Below are 19,726 nucleotides of genomic sequence, written 5' to 3' on the forward strand. Positions count from 1 at the left end.
GACTATTTCCATTTCCGGTGAGATCGATGCTGTGTGTTCTTTCATTTAAAATGCAACTCATGTAATATTTAAAACATTTTCTTGTTATAACTTGTGCAGATTGATGCATCTCTTTTGCGATGCTGGCGCGCGACCACGACCACAGTAGGCGGGCTGTGTGTTGCGATAGGTCGTTGCTATGATACGCCAAAGATTGACAACGTTCCGGTTTCCGGTTCATTCCGCTGTGCGCGCAGAAGTTGCTAGTCACAGGAGCCACAATGGCGTTTGTAGTCTCCTTCAGATAGGGCTGTGGATGATATTAAATCCACTAGCATCGCCCTAAATATAGGCCTGGTTGATTCCCAGAGCCATTGATAATAAACTGGAACATCTACTGCACACGAAAATACTATGATTTCTAATCAATATTGAATTTATAGGGGATAAAACTTACATTAAAGGGAACATGTAAACAGTACCAACCGGGTCAAGTTTTCATTTTATTCGAGAAACGAGCGTCTTTTAATGAAGGCATTTGCTTGTTTCTGAATGCTAAAACCGTAATTCTGTGGAATAAAAGCACCTTTACTTAACTTGGCACCGGACAAGGACACCTTTCACAAAGGGACTTTTTCTTTTTTACGAGTCAGCTCGCTAGCCGCCGAGCATTGGCTAGCGGTGCTAGCTAAATTGAGACGGATACGACACCACAATGCTTCGATGTTTGGTTGGGATCTTTTTCATTCACTGACTAATTCAAACTTAAGTACATACATTACAGCACTGGAGAACCACCTTGGCATTTTTCTGCTTTGACGAACTATGTTGGCGAACTCTATGGAATGAATTGGCGTTGAGGAGGACTGGACGTGAGCGGCCTGGTGTGTTTATTTTGTGTATTTTCTTGCCCTGTTTCTGCTTAGTAACGCTTTTGTTTTGGCATTTGGAGTAGCTACTGTTTTCCTGTGAATGAATTGCCTGGACCACCGAGGCCAACTCGCAGGAGAGGTACCGACGCCGGCGTGAGGGATGCCTGGGTCGGACCGACACCATGGGACCAAGAGGAAGCCGGAATCTAGCACCAGCGGTGTGCCACACCATACCCAGGCCTCGACTCGTACCTCTGCGGGAGACAAGACGAGCAAAGATGGCAAGGTGCAGGTAAAAGCTTCAATGTCATCTTCCTCTTCAAAACGCAAACGGCATAAATCAACCAAACATAATCGAGAATCCTCGGCGGCACCGGGACCCGAATATTTTACCCTCGGCGATACGGCGCCACCTGGTGTCAACACGGTGAAGCCTCTGGTGGAGTACGATGATATCAGCTCCGACTCGGACACTTTTTCAGACCCACCGTCCTCAAGGCCTTCAGAGAGGGGGGGCGGGGACCGACTGGAGCCCTCACCAGACTACGATAGGGACGGTGTCGATAGAGAAGCCGACGGTAGAGAGAACCGGGGCCACAGACACTCCCGAAAAAAGTCTAAGGACCCTAACAAAGTTAAAGACCCTGGGAATGGTGAACGTGGTTACAAGAAAAAGAGCAGCAAAGACCGCGAGAAAGGGAGTTCTGGAAAGAGCAAGGAGAAGGCTGTCTCCTCAGGCCCCTCATCCAAACGCCAGGTCCAGCCAGAGGTTGAGTCTAAACGTGGGGAGCTGATGCTCTCCACCCAGGTACAGCCTGCAGCCAGTGTAGGTAGCACTACTTCCTCCACATCCTCATCTCGCAGCAAGGAGAGCAGCCGCTCAGGGAAGGCTCGCAAAGACAAGCAACAGCGCAGAGAGGGCCGAGGGGAGGCCAGCCACAGCTCCTCCCAGAGAAACCGAGCAGACAGGAACCACCGCAAGTCCTCCAAGAGCCACAAGTCAAGCCCTAAGGGCAAGTCTTCGAGTAGGGTTAGCCCTCGCAGAAAGGGCCCCAGCTCTGCTCTTTCGCCCAGTCCCAGAAGAGGGGCTGGCAGCGAGAGTCCACAGGGCAGTGGGTATGGGCAGCAGGGGGATGACAGCTATTCCAGGCGGAGGGTGGCCCAGCAGAGCCCCAGTCCTTATGGGGATATGTCCCGCCGCAGCAGACAGAGATCAGACAGCCCCTACGGCAGCAGACACAGGTCCTCCAGCTATGAGAGGGACAGCAGCCCTTACTCAAGGAGACGCTCCATTAGCCCCTATGGCACCCGCAGGTCCTCCAGCACCAGCCCCATGTCTCGGTGAGTATATGTTGCAGGGCAGCCTAAAATCTTGGGGAATATGTACCATAGCTTGCACTGTTGATGTGGAATATCAGAGGCCATGATGAGTTTTTCTATAGAACAGAAGACCAATTTGCCCATCAAGCCATCTTTAGTAGTGTTTTGCATAGCCGCACACATCTAGTAAGTCAAATTTAAGGGATGGTAGGTAGTGTCAAGACAGGCAGCTTCAGACATTTTATTTTGCAGTGCAAAATGTCAGTAAACCATTGGGCTTTAGCTACCATAATGAGGTAAGGGCACAGCAACCCTGGTCTGTGCCTTAATGTAATGATCAGAGACTTTTGCATTCATGTTTACATTTAAGTTGTACAGTAGATATAAGCCATGGTTCTCTTCAAAGGCAAATTTAAGACAAAAACCATCTGGTTGTGAGAACACTTAACATTGTTTTCATAGATAATAAGATGTATATTTCTGTGTTCATATTTCCCCCATTATCGTACAAAGCCAGTCATCAGTTCCAGTTCCAGTTTCCAATAATATAGCAGTGAGTGAGTCTAGGAAAGTCTTCAAAATCGCATACATTTTCTTAAATAATTTGTCTGGTCATTCATATATTTTCTTTGAATGACCAGTACAGTGGCATACTGGAAATTAGACAATCTGCCCTTCAGTTTTGAGAGCAACCGTTAATTTTTTCAGTTTCAGCTTGTTTATATCTATATTAACTTCTGTTACATTCCATGTCAAAAGGCCCACATGGGTCTGTTTTCATTATGATGTGATCAATTGCCATTTCATTTAGTGATGGACGTAATATTAAATATAAAACATAATTTAAAAATAATAAATATCTTCAAAAAGCATGCAACATGTTGTATCCCATTCTCTGACTTCATAAATTAAATGTTTTTGGCATTGTTTATGGCATTTAAAATAAAAGTTTTCCTTTTTTATTTAGACGCTCTGGCCGCTCCAGGAGTCGCTCCCCTCTGCACTACTCGTCTTCTCGTCGCTCCTCCTCTCGTTCCCGTAGCAAGAGGCATACTTCCTCTGTTGCAGCGGGGGCCAGCTCCCACAGCAGCCGGCCAACTAGCCGCTCCCCTCCCTCCTCCCGTCTGCCACTTAACTCCAGCCTGGGAGCGGAGCTGAGCCGCAGGAAGAAGGAACGCCAGGCTGCAGAGGCAGCTGCTCGTGCTAGTGGTGGTGGTGCTTCCCCTCCTCCACCAGCACGTAAATCTGCAGGCTCCTCCTCTTTACAGCCCACTAAAGCCGTGGCTCCACAGCCGGAGAGAGACACGGCAGCAGCAGAACCTCTGCCCCCACCACCTGTGCTGTTACCCCAGGATGCTCCCAGTGGTGAAGATCAGGTTACTGCACCTCTACCTTCCTCTTCCACCTCCTCCCCTGCACCTCCTCCTCAGCCCTCTCCATCTCTGCCACCCGGTTCAGCCATCCAAGTTCCACCACCGCCACCTCAGGCAGAAACAAGTATTCAGCCTCCTACACCCTCAACCACATCCCAGGCCAAATCGCCAGCTCCGGTTCCTACACGCAGCCCTGTCCGCCAGATCCCGTTCCACAAGACGTCGACTCTGCCTCTCCTGCCTTTACCACCTGCACTGCTGGGAAACGCTCAGGACAGGTGAGTACCCCCCCCAACTGGGATACAGACAGACATTGGACATTTAGACCCAGTACATGCACATCTCTACGGAGTAAAGGTCACATTTTATGCATGCTCATCTTTGCTCTTAAAATATAGCCCACAGTACATACATCATAGAACACGGAAATAATCACTTTTTCTTTTGTTGTTATACCTTCATCGACACTAATGTCAAGACAGGTGATCAACCGATAACGTTTTTTAAAAGACAGTAATGATTACAAGTAGTCAATAAAACCAATAACCGATATTTGGAACCAATATGCATATACAGTGAAAATGAAAATCTTTAAATCGAAATTAAGATTTTATTTTATATATATATTTAATAATTTAATAAATTAGAAACTTTCAACATAATACCCAGTAAAAGATAGTCAGATGGTGTTGTGGGACATTAAGTCAGACTCAGTGGTGAGTGAAACTGAAGCAAAGGGCCAAAGTAGCGCACTTTTTACTTAGTTGACTTTATCGGTTATCAGGCAATACAGATAATCTGCAAACTGCCAAAAAACTGTCTGATTATCGTCCAGGGCCGATAATCGGTTTATCCCTAGTAAAGACATTTAAGGACATTACTTTAGATATGGTAACTTGTGATGTGTAAATGGTATTATGTATGCCTACTTTAAGCCCAGTTTAGACCAAAGATTTGCAACGAGACAAAATCATTTTAGAACTTTGCAGGGAAAAGATGCAGCGGTATGAACTGGCCCTTCTCAGCTCGACTCAAGTCAGCTGATGGTGGCGCCTGCGACTCAGCTTGTCATAGATAGACGTCACCCGTTTCCACAGCCAGTAGCGAAGTTCACTGGTCAAGGTTACAAACTGTCAACTGGTCGGAATGGCGGAGTTTTGGACAGAGGCTCAACGAGCACTCGCAAGCACAGTATATGGTCAAGTGAGCTAGAAAGTGACTGAAGAGAGGGAGTGGCATTAAAACAAAGCAGTGAATCGGAGAAATAAAAACGTTTTTTGCCTTTTTATCACTACTAGAAATGCAACTGTAGAAATAATATCATTATTACTATCCTCATTCATATTTCAAGACTACAAAAAGCTACAAAAAAGTCAAAGTTATAACGGAACAACAGTCGTTGCATTGGAGATGATACACCGTCTCGTCGAGTCGCGTTGGTGTAAACTGGCAGGTTTCAGAGCGCTGCAGACCCGCACATTGCAAGTAGTTGCAAGTTTCAATTCGTCTCATCCAGAATCTTTGGTCTAAACTGGGCTTTAAGCGTTGTTTAATTATGATAACTGTCACATTACAAAAAAAGATAATGGCAAGTCTGGATAAAAGTGACACCCTCGATTTCCCTCTGTGGCTAAAACCTGCCGGGGGAAAAAAACATATGATTTTGTTGGTGGCACTTTGCGTGCCTCTCTAGTTAATTACCCTGGTACACAAGGTCACATTCACTTTCCTGTAACTACACACTCTGTAGCTACAGTTCTGAACTGCTTGTTTGTAATTTGGTTCAATTAGCACATCGGCATGAAGATCATAACAGACTTTCACAAATAAGCGTTAATGTTGTCATTTTACTTATATTCTATAAATGTCACAAATTCTCCTTTGGGTTTACTGTACGGAAGCTCCTGTATGTTGAGCCCCTATGGTCAACATTACTATAAACATTACCATAAATGAAGAGTAAGAGGCACCTGATAACTTTGATCATATATTGTCACAAAGCTCCTATTAACGTAAGCTCCAAGGTTGCTTTCACACATGAGCAGTTTGGTCCGTTTTAACCGAACCCTGGAGCGATTCGTCGGTTAGTCGGTTCATTTGGCGTGGTGTGAAAGCTCATTCGAAGAGGTCATTCGAAGCTCACTAGAGTTTGATGATCAAAATACAGTGTATTGACGAGCAATTTCAACCTTGCACACAATTTGCGGGCTTATATATGATTTAAGGGATGATCACTTTTCAAATCGATAACCTATTATGACCGTACATCGCTCCTTGTCTGTGGGACAAAAAAATCAAAATCTCTCTCTCTCATCCGTGCTCTTCGCCCTCTTCTTCGCTCGCTGTCTTGTCAGCTGCTCATATTTTTCGCCTTCTACAAAATATTAGAAACGCTAAAGCAAAACCAAAAACGTTATAAATTAAGTGTTTCTGACACCAGGAAGTGTCTGCGAGTTTCACTCAAATAAACAAATGACTGTTTCGATCGTTTGACATTTGTTTACAAAATTTGGTGCGTTTGAACGCAAACCGAACAAATGAAAAATGCAGCAATGTTGCAAATTCACCCCTGAATCTCCCCAGGTCTACTGAACTGTAGGTGAAAGCGCCCTAAGGCTCATGCTCTTCTCTGCCCCACCCATAGAATTGCGCGAGTGAGCTGGGTGAAAATATGGTGTTTTGGGTACACAATCAAGGAGTACATCTCAAGTACATATCTAGTATGTGCTTCTCTTATGTCTCTTCAATCAATTGTACTTTTCTCTAAAACGCTTTGTATTTTGCACCGTCAGTCCAAAGAAGTCCACCCCTCCTCAGAGGCCATCTAGGAAGGAGAAGGAAGTTCGCAGCCGGACATCACTCATAGACCTTCCTTTACCGCCCACCTTGCCTGGAGGTGACTCCTCACCCCCACAGTCCCCCATGCGCCAGGCCACACCGCTACCCCAGGCAGTACTTAAGAAGAGACCAAAGTCAGTTTCAGTTTCTTTTATTACTCACCCACTTCCAGTCTTACTTTTCTTAATCCCACATTAAATCTAATCTGTTTTTCATTTTGATGGTTTACAGGATTTGCTGCCCGCGATATGGTGAGCGCAAACATACCCAGAGTGACTGGGGCAAACGCTGTGTAGATAAATTCGATATAATTGGCATCATAGGGGAAGGCACCTACGGCCAAGTGTACAAGGCCAAGGACAAAGATACTGGTAAGGGAATATTAACTGGACTTCAGTCACTGTAGTATTCATGTTTTTTTTTTCCTGTTAAAACCTAAATCTCATTGTGACTGGTTCTTAAAATACTCTTTTCAAAATGGCAGGTGAACTGGTGGCTTTGAAGAAAGTGCGTTTGGACAATGAAAAGGAGGGTTTCCCCATCACAGCCATTAGAGAGATCAAGATCTTGCGGCAGCTCAAACACCGCAGTGTTGTCAACATGAAGGAAATTGTCACAGACAAGCAGGATGCACTTGACTTTAAAAAAGACAAAGGTAAGCGGGTTAGATATTATCTGCCAGGGCTGGGTAAAATGGAAAAATAACAGTGCTGCACAATGTTCTTCTAGCTATAATAAGTGACTCATAGGACATGTTTTCCATCAGCTGTCAGTTAAAACACCAACAGTGAATGGCAACATGTCTGAAAGAGGCCTGATCATGGTGTGGTTTTTCTTCCACCAGCGTTGTGCACGTGGCTCAGGGCTGCAGTAATAATCATAGGAAAAATAATACCATTTAAAATGAATACAGAAAAACAAATCATATAAAAGACAGACCTGTGACAATACCTTGATTTTAAAACCCACAGACAGTGTCCAAAAAACAAATTACTACACTCAAAATATCACGAAACTTCAACGGTAGCATAATGAGGGTCCCTAAATGTTAACCGAAGCATTGAGAACTTTGTAAGTGTGCAGACCGTTTATTAAAAAGATAGATTATAAAGACACTTGCGTTCATGTTTACATGCGGCTGCCGTCTTGAAAACCAGTCATGACTTACAGCTGGCGATGCAAACTAAAATCAAAAGCAATTTGCTCAATATATCTGAAATAATCACACCGATGTAAAACATAACTTGTCTAGTGTAGCTACTTAGCTACTCAGTGGATAACTGTCCATCTGGTCCCTCCGGTCTGGGTCGCCGTCTCCAGTTTATTTTCGGGACATGGAAAAAAGTTTCAAGTACAGCCCTGTTTATCAGAGAGGGGAAAGCTTCAGACTGTACAAAACACTGCGTGTCTTGGGTGTCGCAACGCAACAGGTCCCACTCCATGCAACACAGACACTCCTGTTCGGTGGCCATAGCTGCACGATGTCCGCAGGTACACCACCAGTTTCCCGAAGTACAAGGCTGCGTTGCGGCATTGACTACCGGTACCGGTAGTCAATGCCGCAACGCAGCCTCGTACTTTCTTCAATAAACTGTCTGTACAATCACAATGTTCTCAATGATTCGGTTAACATTTAGGAATCCTCGTTATGCTACCGTTGAAGTTCGGTGATATTTTGAGCCTTTTTAGTGGTATAAATAGCGATTTGTTTTTACTTTCCCTGTGCCCCGAGTACTAGCGTTGTAAGCTAATCAGCGGTCCACGCTAGCTTCTTTCAAGCTACAAACACATTTGATCAGCATGAAAACATGTCCCAGAGAGCGATCAAGTGGGTACACATCTGTTAATAACCTCTAGGTTTGTTTTGCGCCGGAATTGTCCTTTTAAACGTTTAAATTCATGAAAGTAGGGGTGTATGACATTATTAGATCATGAACGATTGAAGTGTCTCCACGATCTTTCTTTACAGAGAGATTGTTGGTATCGTAGTAGAGAAAACACCCCCAGACATTGCCACCGTTAGCAGTCGATTATTGGTTAATGGTGGTTTTGAAAGCTTGTGTTTTCACCGAGTAGCCTCTCCACACGGATCAAGTGGAGGAGAGACGAGTGAAATGAAGATAACGTTGTCGGTAGCCTACCTGTTAGAGACAGGCTTGGTTGTTAATGGCACACTGTGGATTTTGAAAAGTAACTGATAAATATTTAAAGAATTTTTAAAGTGTTAAATTTGAGAGCTGAATATTGGGGTTTTTTTTCATTGCAAAGCTATTTATTAATTTTTTTAATAGGGAAATTAGTTAGGGTGTACTGTCCACTGAGTTTTAAAATAAAAAATATTTTTTTACTTTACTTACTTTATATTTTTTCTTACTCTTAATACGCATTTAATCAAGACAAGAAAAAAATCAATAACAGTGACTAACGTTTCGATGTAAGGTACTCTGATGAAGATGTAACCTTACATCGAAACGTTAGTCACTGTTATGCACCTTAAGAAATAAAATCATCAAGTAAGAAGACATCTGTGTTGCACCGGCAATTTTTTGTTATTTTATACTGTTGTGTCCTGCCTTGGTTGCACCGGATTGTTGTGGTCTGCAGAAGCGTGAAGAACTCTCCTTTCTACCTAGGACTGATATAATTACTACTGTTAGGTTTGGTTATTTGGCAGCAGATTAAATTCATGTGGTCACAGTGATGATTCACTTTAGCAGCCCTTCTTTAAAGTTTTAACCCACATAACTGTATATCAGGGCTGATTTACACTTTGAAAAATGTACATCGCGTTGTACTGTAATTGGCTGTGCAGTTGTGACAAAGCACAATAATTGCCCTGTTCAACCTGCTGAGAAGCAAATCTAAAGCTAGGTTAGATTTTTGGAAGCTGGTGATAGTACATCCAGGGCTTAAAGTACTCCAACCTGGTGCCGGATTTCTGGCGTATGACTATTTTAGAAAAAATCTAAATAAATAAATTAAAAGTCCACATGACTATAGACGTCTATATGAAAATCTAAAAAAATGCCGATTTAAAAAAAAAAAAAAAAAAAACTTTAAGCCCTGTACATAGCAACCCTCTCGTCACAGGCTTAATTTTCTAACCTCCAGACTTGGTGTTCATGTCTGTATAATAGTTACGGATTTCTGAATACATCTTCCCCTGTTTAGGTGCTTTTTACCTGGTGTTCGAGTACATGGACCACGACCTGATGGGCCTGCTGGAGTCGGGCCTGGTCCAGTTCTCCCATGAGCACGTCCGCAGCTTCATGCGCCAGCTGATGGAGGGTCTGGACTACTGCCATAAGAACAACTTCCTGCACAGAGACATCAAATGCTCCAACATACTGCTCAACAACAGGTAAGAAACAGAAGACATGGACACCAGAAGTAAAATATTGTATTGTCCTTTTATGTAGACTGTTGTGGTTCATTTGCAGTAACAGCTAGGCCATCACCAATCAGTTGTTCAGCAGTAACTGCTGTTTCAGGTGAATTTTAATGCATCAGTATCACCTACAGATATTTTGATCTACTTTTTATTCATGTTTGTTTACTTTAGTACCTCTGATCACCTTACACAAATGGACATTTACAATATCTGCTATAATAACATAACAACAACTTGGAACATTCCTGCAGATGGTTTTAAATGCAGCTATAGTCTGAAAATACTGTAAACTCAAAACCAAAAGCAGTCAAAAGCTAACTTTAATGATCGCAGTGCAAGTGTTTTGAGGTGCGTCAGCACCAAAACTAATTACTTTGCTACAAACTGGGCGCTTCAAATAACAGCAATGAAAGGAGTACAGCAACTTCTCACAGATGCTTGCTCAGTTTAATTCTGCATCCAATGCATAAACATTACAGGATGCAAGGGTAAGCTGAACGAGCTGCAATAGCTAAGACGCTAATAAACAAAAAACAGCTGGAATGTGGGTCTTGCTGTGGAATGGAGCATTTAGAGCCAGTATTTATTAACCTGAATCAAAATCTAAAACAATAGATTTGGATATTTCCAGTAATGGAAAGTTTCATACTTTTCTTTTGTTTAAATGCAAACTAGTTATTTAAAATAAGCTGCCTTGCCAGGCAGATGAGTTCAGTTTTATTTATTTTTCACAGGGTAAGTTATGGCCTTTTTCCATTAGATGGTACCTGCTCGACGCACTGTGCGTCCATTTTCCATTGCAGATTTTAGTACCGCCTCAGCGTGGCTGGTCATCATAGCGGCGCCGCAGTAAACTGCCGTGACCTAACGCGACACACACACAGAACGTCGAAGGTGTGTTGTTGTTGCCACAGCCAGAAGACACAGCTCGCTTGGAAGCTCAACTGAGGTGGTACTAAAAAAACTACCTGTTAGCAGGTACCAGGTACTTTTTTTCGTAATGGAAAACCAAAAAAGGCGAGTCGAGCAGGTACCATGTAATGGAAAAGCACCATTACGGTCTCAGTAATTTGTAGTTGTTGACAGAGCTTGTTTTCTCATGCTTGGTAGTGTTGCTTCTGATGTTGGATTTCTTTTGTTTTTTTGTACAGAGGTCAGATTAAACTGGCTGATTTTGGTTTGGCCCGGCTTTACAATTCAGAGGAAAGGTAAGACAAGAGTGTTTTTTTCTTTATAAATGTATGCAATATATGGGAACCTCATCTGCTTGCTTCTGTTAATTAGGCTATATGATTAAATGTGTTTATGATGATTGAAGCAGTAATTAAACCTCACCTTAAGCATGGATTTTCCTCTTCATTTACAATGAGTCACCACTAGATGGTGGTGTCTGTCACAGTGTTGTCCTTTAGAGCAGGGGTCTTTGACATTTTTTAAGCCAAGGACCCCTTAACTGAAAGAGAGACGGAGCAGGGACCCCCTACTACATATAGTGTATAAAATTAAGTTGCATTTTAAACTGGGCCCGCAATAACGTGTAGGGCGGACCAAAGCCTTTATTCCATACCTTTTTTAGTGCATAAAATACTAAGCTATTAATATTTGTTGGCATGATTTAAAAAAATAAAAATAAATAAATAAATCATCTTTTAATGTTACACATACATGTGGCACAATGAACACTCAGGATTAACTATCTTTGAATGGCTATCTTAGTGACTACCTTACCTATAGGCCAATCAGCCTAACATCAGTGGGGTTTATATTTGCTAATAATATGTTGGATTCATGTTAAGACATTTAAATTTTAATAAAATTTAAGAAACTTTCAAAAATGTACTATAATTTGGAGGCCCACCTGCAACAATTCTAAGGACCCCGTGTTGAACATCCCTGCTTTAGAGAGATCCCAGTTAGTGAAAGCTGAAATGTTTGTGCACTCTGGGGCATATACACTCTATGAATGTGTATTGACTCTCATCGTCCTCTCTCTTTTCTTGCCCCCAGTCGGCCGTACACTAATAAAGTAATCACACTATGGTACCGCCCCCCTGAACTCCTGCTGGGAGAGGAGAGATACTCTCCAGCCATTGATGTATGGAGCTGTGGGTGAGTATGACACTAGGTGCATTTCCATCCACCTCTTTTTAATGCGCATTTTCTGGCTAGTCCACACAACATTCTGGGATAGGAGAAAAACCTGTTTATTGGCATTTCTTTAAACCAATCAAAATCGTCACGGGTGGCACTAAGCGCCGGACGCAATACCGATGCCTCTGCAAAATAGCCTCGGGAAGGATCTTGTTTTGGTGGAATAGGTGCTCGTTCAAAAGTTGTTTTAGTCGTGCAACAGAAAACTCTGATTGGACAGATAGTCTAGCTAGCTGTCTGGATTTGGTGAGGAACATCAGGCGGATCTTCCGGCGGCACCAGAGCAATCCCCTAAATGAATCATCGTCGATTTAGACTACTGTTATGGTAGCACATCACTGTTCATTCATATTTACTTTTTTACATACATACTCCTTGATTCATGTGTAGGCTTTATGAACATTAGATTTGGACTAATGTTTTTTTGGTTTAAGCAGCCTTTCATTCAAATTTGTCTAGTTACCCATTTTTGGAAAAATCTGACATTTTCATACTTGTATCACAGTCCATAAGCAGAAAATTAGATAACTGTTTCTAAAAAGGTTATTCACAGATGGCCTGTGTCAACATCTTCCTACTCAGTATCCTCTTACTAGGTGAAAGCTTCCCACTCACCATGGTAAACTGATACCATAATATGTTTTGTGATATATTTTATGGAATCATAGGAAAACTTGACAGAAGAAAAAAATAAATCTATTGAATGTATTTTATTTTATTTTTTTATTCTGCCAGGCAAGCAAGTGTATTTCTAACAATATGAGCAGGCTTGATGTTTGCATCACGGAGTCTGTTTAATTTTTTTAATCCTAAAGCACCATATGCACCAAAAGGCAAACTAAGCTCAGTCAGGCGTGATGCTTGATTTTCTTTTCACTTGTGTGCTGTGATGCCCAATTTGAACGTGGTTTATAGCAGAAATCTTTTTAGCAGTATGTAAAAATCAATGTCCGAACCTTTGCACTAAGCGTACACTTCTACACAGCTTCTTTACTCTTTTGTATTCATACTCACATCTTATGTCAGAATCTAAATGGGAAATTATATATGATGTGTATAACTGGAAATATATCTTTAAAGGTCCAGTGTGTAACGAGTTTAGTTGTTAATTATCAAAATCTGTGTCTCCCATTCACAAACCTTTTTTCAGGAATATTTACCACCACCATCAATTCCAAGTATTGTTTTTGGCTTGACATTTTACATTTGCATTCGCATGAACTGGGGTAGACAATAGACAGTTCAAGAAATGGACCAGCAGATCCCGTTGCTCTGGACGGAGACCTGTGAAGGATATTAGAAGCACTTTTCCAGTGAGCACTGAGCGTTACTGCGCAGCTGCAAACTGAGCTTGCTGACGTAGATGTGACGTGAGCAACCTGTCTGAAAGTTGTAAGTCTTCTGGTAGCTGTGCCAAGAGAAATCTCAATCATTATGAATTATTTTTTTGTATTTTATTAGTTTGTCAGGGACCATGCACAGTTCAGGCCCTGTACCAGAGTTGGCTATACAGCTAATTTACATCTGTGATCCCTGGAATCTTGCAGAGATGGAGAGCGTAGGTATATGTAAGGAGATAACATAGGCACAGGCTAATTATTGCTAACTAAAATGCTAGTTAACATTAATAATTAAACTTAAACAGCTAATGTAAGTCGAAACTGCCTGCAAGCTTCTCCTGTACTATACAGTAATTCCTCTACTATGCGACAGTAAGTCGTGTGGTTATGACACAATCGTTAGCCTATTTTTATAAAAACGTCTGCTACGGAGCCACAACGTCAGATACAAGGTAATGGAGCCTTTTATACATTGTCGTGTTTCTTTAGAAATAAACGATGGACAAATGGAGTCTTTAAACACTTCAGATGTAAATTTATTCGCTGTCAAAGTGGCGCCAAAATGAATGGAATGCTAACGGCAAGTGAGTGCTAGGTAGCATCAAAATGGCGCCATAGGAGCTACGCTTTTGTGGACGCTCGCTTATCCCCTCTGGGTAGACGCTCCATATTCATGTGCCATCTTGAAATACGTTAGCCGGTAAGGGACCTACATACTGCTCCGCCTTTCGCGTTTTCGCTGTCACATGATAAACTCACAGCTGCTGCTAATGCTACTAATGGGTATCGTAGCTTCCCGGCCCCGGCAAGTTTGAAGAAGGAAACGTGGAGGACCAAACGCACATATTCAAAATCCAAATTTCTTCTTCGCCCAGAAAAAGAAAAAGGATATTGAAAGACTGGCTTTTTGAAGCGTGAAGGCTACCGTAGCTGTAATACGTACTTTGAACTGCGTGGTGCGAGAGAGTTGATTGCGATATATGATCTCAACGCTAGATGGGAGAAATTCCTACACATTGGACCTTTTAAAAAATCAAATATAGTATGAATTATTGGTCACAATCATCCTGTCTGACAGAGACATTCCCACTTTGACACTGTGCTTTATGCTTTAGTTTAAGCTTGGTGAGTGGGAGTGTATATTTTCTTACCTCTACCCATTCTCTGTGATGCTCAGGTGTATCCTGGGAGAGCTCTTCACCAAGAAGCCCATCTTCCAGGCTAACCAGGAGCTTCTACAGCTGGAGCTCATCAGGTAGGCTGCCCTTTCCTGAAAACAACACCTCAAGTAGTAACCTCTGCTGCAACCTTCACACCCCATTTTCTCTTTCTTCATCACTTCTTTGTCATTTCCCTCAGCCGTCTGTGCGGGAGTCCCTGTCCTGCAGCCTGGCCTGACGTCATTAAACTTCCCCTCTTCAACACCATGAAACCCAAGAAGCAGTACAGGCGGCGACTGCGGGAGGAGTTTGCCTTGTACGTAGCCATGCTGAGCTTCCCCAAAGTAGCAGTGATCAACCCTTCGTCTGTTTCTACAGTTGAAAAATCTCTTCCCTTCTGCACAGTTTACCTACTCCCGCCCTGGACTTGCTGGACCGAATGCTGACCCTCGACCCTGCACGGCGCTGCACATCAGAGCACGCTCTCAACAGTGACTTTCTGAGTAATGTTGAGCCAAGCAAGATGCCGCCACCAGAGTCAGTAGCCCCATGGCCCCTGCTTTCACCTTTCATCTATATTGTGTCATAGTTAGTTAGTTAGTTAGTTAGTTAGTTCTATTTGATTACATATTTGTAATTCATGGTTGTGCTATAATGTTTTGTTTTTGTTTGCATGTCTGTCTACTGGCTGTGTCTCCAGTCTTCCTCACCATCAGGACTGCCACGAGCTGTGGAGTAAGAAGAGAAGACGTGCACGTCAGAGCGGGGTGCCCGAGGATGTGCCTGTGCCCAAAGTGCCCCGTAAGGATGTGACTGGGACCTCCAGCGGAGAGAACAGCCGGACCCAAAGCAGTCCGGCTGGAGCCCCGCCGCCTCCACCAGGAAAACCGCCCTCCACAGCCAACTTAGAGAGTGAGTTGTCAGGTAACGGCTGCATCTCAAAAGCATTTAGCAGAAACACACCTGGACATAAGATATGCTTTGTATTAAATGTTTTAATATTCTGTTCACCAACAATAAGGCAAAGTTTGGAAAATGTGTAGATTTGGGGTAACATTGATGGAATGAAAACCCAACTACAGGGGGCGCCCACTTTATAGCATATAAATCATATATATCACATGTTTTCTGATTGTCCCGTCTTATGCCAAATATGTACTTATTTGTTACCTATGTTGACAGAGATGGGGTGCAGTATGCTGACATACTGTTTCACTGCAGGTGAAAAGTAACTGAGATATGATGTAGAAGTTTGCACGGTATTGTATTTTCATAGTTTGTGTTCTGGTTGCGTAAATGTGTTTAGGCCTGGGAGTTGCTGCAGAGCAGTTGAACCAGACAGAGTTGGCGGTGCTGCTGAACCTTCTTCAGGGACAGACAGACCTCAGCCTGCCCCAGGTGGCCCAGCTCCTCAACCTCTCCAACCCAGAGACTCTCTCCAACCCAGAGACTCTCAGCCAGTCGCTGTCTGCCCTCAGTGAGGCCTCTGACCACCAGGGGGCTCCAGAGGACCAGGCCCAGTCTGCTCCCAGGTCTCAGCCCCCAGAGCCAACTCCTGAACCCCAGGAACTCTCGCCGGCATCTGGAGACCCACCACTCAGCCAGGAAGACCAGGCCAACCTGCTGGCTCTCATTTTGGGCCACATCATCAAGCCACAAACCGAGGAGCAAGGAGATGAGAGCAATGGCGTCCAATCAGAGGAGGCATTAATGCGCGGCTCGTCCGCCTCTACTACTGATCGCAAGGGCAAGTCTGGGTTTAGTCTCTAGAGAGTGGCGAAAAGGGGGGGAACCAAACCAGGGTCAGGTGAAATTCTCTGCAGACTGCAGGAATGAGGAGAGCAGGGCGGAGAACAAACAGAAGCTGAGTTTTTGTACTCAAAATTCCTGTATACTTCAAAATATCTATCAAATTAATTACACTTTAGACTACCTGATGAAATCAACGAAACTATCGATTAACCAAATGAATTGGGTCATTAGATTTATGCATCGCCCACCCCCTTACTTCATCCCCCACGTTTCCTTAAACACACACGCTCACTATTGTCCCCTTTTACCACCTCGCATATTGAAAAATGCAGTACCTCACAAAATGTCTGTGGAGCGTTTGTCGTCGTGTGGCCCTGGTAACCAGGCACAGGTTTCGGTGCACATGGACATCTCTCTTTGGTGTACTCAATAAACCAGAAGAAAGTTAAGTGTTATTAATTTGAGTGAAAAGTTTCACACTATATATTGTTCCCTTCCACTTTTCTCCCACTTCCTTGTTTCTTTCTCACAGTCTTTGTTTCTGTATCTGTCCCATCTCCACACATGTTCTCACTTCATTTTCATTATAAAGCAGGTGTCATGGTTTCTTCACAGGAAGAGATGTTGCTTTAAACGGTCTGTAATGTCAGCCTTTTTATGAAGAAAGTGATAATAAATTATCAAGTGAAAATAAATGTTTTGAATCTTTAGACCTCACCTGCATGCGTTTCTTTTAAACTTTGGTTTGTCACACATTTTTTGTTTTGTTTTAAACTGTTCACTCTGACTCCGATATTAATTAAAAAAATGTGATTAGCAAGTTGAATAAAACGATTGACTATGCTGCTGACACTGGAATGGTAACAGTTCTGTTTTCTTCTGGTTATTTCTCCTGTCAAGGCCTCTGAAACCCTTTCTGCCTTGGTTTACCTTGCACTCCTGTAGATTGTAAAAAAGAAAAGGAAAAAAAAAAGTTTAGTAATCTTGTCATGACCTTTATAATGCTTAGAATTCTCCTACATAAGTCACCCTTTCTGTTCATCCAGCTGTACATACCCTTCCTAATGTTTTCTCACTTAGTGCCAACATTTTTTTCTTTTGTTCAAGGTGGTTTGGAGGAAAAACATACAGATGCATCTTTTTTTTTTGCATACATTAATTCAATTATATTTTTGGAGTCAGGGAATAAATTCAATGCTTTACTATGTTTTAATAAACATTCTTTAACAGTGACAACTAGACCCATTAAAACAGCATTTATTCAATTTTTCAACATTGAGATATACTATATCTGAATAGGTGCATGATTGTAGATTTTTAATTGGCTAGAATTAAATTTATTTTCATGTCTGAATATTTTTAGTATTGTTCCATATCGATGCAGTTTCTGTTGGTTAACAAGTTAACTTTATTGCAACAATACTGACAGATATGTTTTTCTTTATAATGGTACTGAAATGTACTTTTATAGTGTTTGAAGATACACTTAAAGTGCTCTGCTCCCCCTCTTGTGGTGAAGGTAGGGAATGTCAACATTGTGTAACTCCATGTCAGGCCCATTTGACAAAAATACCGGTTTACTTTATCCCCAACTGCAAATCAGACATAGATGACAAATAAGATGAAGGCTTATTGTATAGAAAGTCCACGTTGAATTTAAACAAATGATACCTAATGTTTTGTCCTCTGTCCTGTTTGGCCCCTTCAGATGGTGCAGCATCAAAAAGGAAACCGCTTGGGGCCAACCAGGTGCCTTCATCTGGTGAGCAGCGTCCACCTTCTCCACCTGGGCCACCTCCATCAGCTCCCCTCCTTGGAAATGCCCAGCGGTCCGGGTCTGAAACCCAACCCAGCCAGGACATCAGCCCTGCCGTGGCAGCTGCCTTGCTCCAGCTCATCTCTCAGCAGGACTCGGAAGCTGGGGCCCCTCAGCGCAGCAAGGACCCATCTCCTGTGGATGCTCTGGCCCGGGCACAGCCCCCTCCACCCTGGGTTGCAGACTCTTCGCCTAAACCATCAGCTGCAGCTGAGGCCCCAGCAGGACTGGGGACTGCTGCTTCTACCACTGCAGCACAGTTCCCTAAGGACCAGGACCTCCGCTTTTCCCATGGAGCTGCCCGTTGACCCTCAGTCCCCCGCTGAGACAGACCTAGGTATCTTGGGACAGATCCAGCAGTCCTGGCCTGAAGGGAAAGGCAGAGGAAGAATGCAGAAGGACACCTACACATTATGAATCACTGGACCATGAGCAGGTAGCTAAAGTTGAATCAAAGATTTTGAAATTGAATGTCTGAAATAAAGAGATTAAGGGCATTTTCAGGTCATGAACCTCACTGCCCTCTGAACAAGCTGTCGTATCGGAGGGAGTGTTTGGACCTGGGGTCGGCAGGACCTTCAACAATCCATTTAGGGACAGCCACCACCTGCTATCCCTTGCTCTTTCCTTCCACTGAAGGTCCTGACTTGAATGAAGTTTAGCTTCCAAATTGAGTGCCATGCAGCTGACACTCAACTTAGAAAGCAGCTGTGATCTTTTTTCTTTCTTTCTCCAAAAAAAACAAATGATTGTCCAGTCCACTGCAGTGCCCACTTACTCACCAAGTTATCAGTGTTTTGGAGAATGAAGTAGCTGTCCTCCACTCTGTGATGGAGTGATGTATGTAACAGTGTGACGGAAGATTAGGTGGAGCTAAAATATTGTGTATGGGTATATTTGAGGCAATGAGCACACTGATAAGAACACTGGAGGACCATGAGTTTCCCATTGAACCTTACATGCTGCCTGGCTAGCTCCCCTGTTTTCAGCCTTGTGCCTCCTTTGTAACCCCAGCGACCCCTGAATGATCTGGGCCTAGCGGGGAAGTGTAGGTTAAGTTTCTGCTTTGGATGGCACCTACAACAGTGTACATCTGCAGGACTGTATTTTTTTTGTTTTTTACCCAAAGGCTGTTCCATATTATATTCTGTCTGTCATCAACTCAACTGAATTGCGATGTGTTCTCGGCCCACATGAATATTTTCCTTCCTTTACATACAGCTAACCTCTGTGTCCTAAGCCTACAGTACTCAACTTTCCTGTCTTGAATATGGATTAAACCACTACATTACGACAGACTGCTTCATCATACACACGCTATACTGCTAGTTAAAGTATAAAGCTAGAAACACACACACACACACACACACACACACACAAACAGAAACTGACTTTCCGGCTTCTCCTGGTGGGCTGTGAAAGCCTCAGCTAATATGTCATTGCCTCCCAGCCAAGTTGTGCAACAGAAACTTTTTCTTTTTTTGGTGCAGTTATTTTCTACATAAAGAAAATAATACACTTAAAAAAATAATGGTCCATGGTTCTGTTTTTTTTTTTTTTTTTTTTCTTTGGAAAGGGAGGAGAAATGGTTTCATGGTGTCTGTAAAAAGAAAAAAATATTTTGTAATATGTGTTTTCTTGTTTCAGTTTATTAAAGGAAGTAATGCGACCAGTTGAATTGTCTATCCTGGCGTCTCTAAATGTTTCTCTAACGTTGCCACTAGATGGTAGGCA

At 42.9% G+C, this 19,726-nt stretch overlaps 1 protein-coding gene across 2 annotated transcripts; it reads left to right on the forward strand.

Annotated features, from left to right (window-relative positions):
• The first annotated feature begins 216 nt into the window (after positions 1 to 216).
• cdk12 (cyclin-dependent kinase 12) lies at positions 217 to 19,286 on the forward strand. Of its 2 annotated transcripts, none has more exons than XM_039823782.1 (14): positions 217 to 2,192; positions 3,139 to 3,822; positions 6,337 to 6,516; positions 6,614 to 6,753; positions 6,867 to 7,037; positions 9,554 to 9,743; positions 10,925 to 10,981; positions 11,781 to 11,882; positions 14,442 to 14,519; positions 14,624 to 14,740; positions 14,830 to 14,961; positions 15,125 to 15,348; positions 15,731 to 16,171; positions 17,885 to 19,286. In XM_039823782.1, exons 1-14 carry the CDS (start codon positions 1,012 to 1,014, stop codon positions 18,298 to 18,300), a joined length of 4,113 nt encoding a protein of 1,370 aa, XP_039679716.1. In that variant the 5' UTR covers positions 217 to 1,011; the 3' UTR covers positions 18,301 to 19,286. The 2 variants fall into 2 exon arrangements, with proteins under 2 accessions (XP_039679716.1, XP_039679717.1); XM_039823783.1 differs by having other exon boundaries at positions 15,125 to 15,336.
• The last annotated feature ends 440 nt before the right edge of the window (positions 19,287 to 19,726 follow it).

Source organism: Perca fluviatilis, chromosome 15, assembly GCF_010015445.1.
Source record: "Perca fluviatilis chromosome 15, GENO_Pfluv_1.0, whole genome shotgun sequence".
Lineage (NCBI taxonomy): Eukaryota > Metazoa > Chordata > Actinopteri > Perciformes > Percidae > Perca > Perca fluviatilis.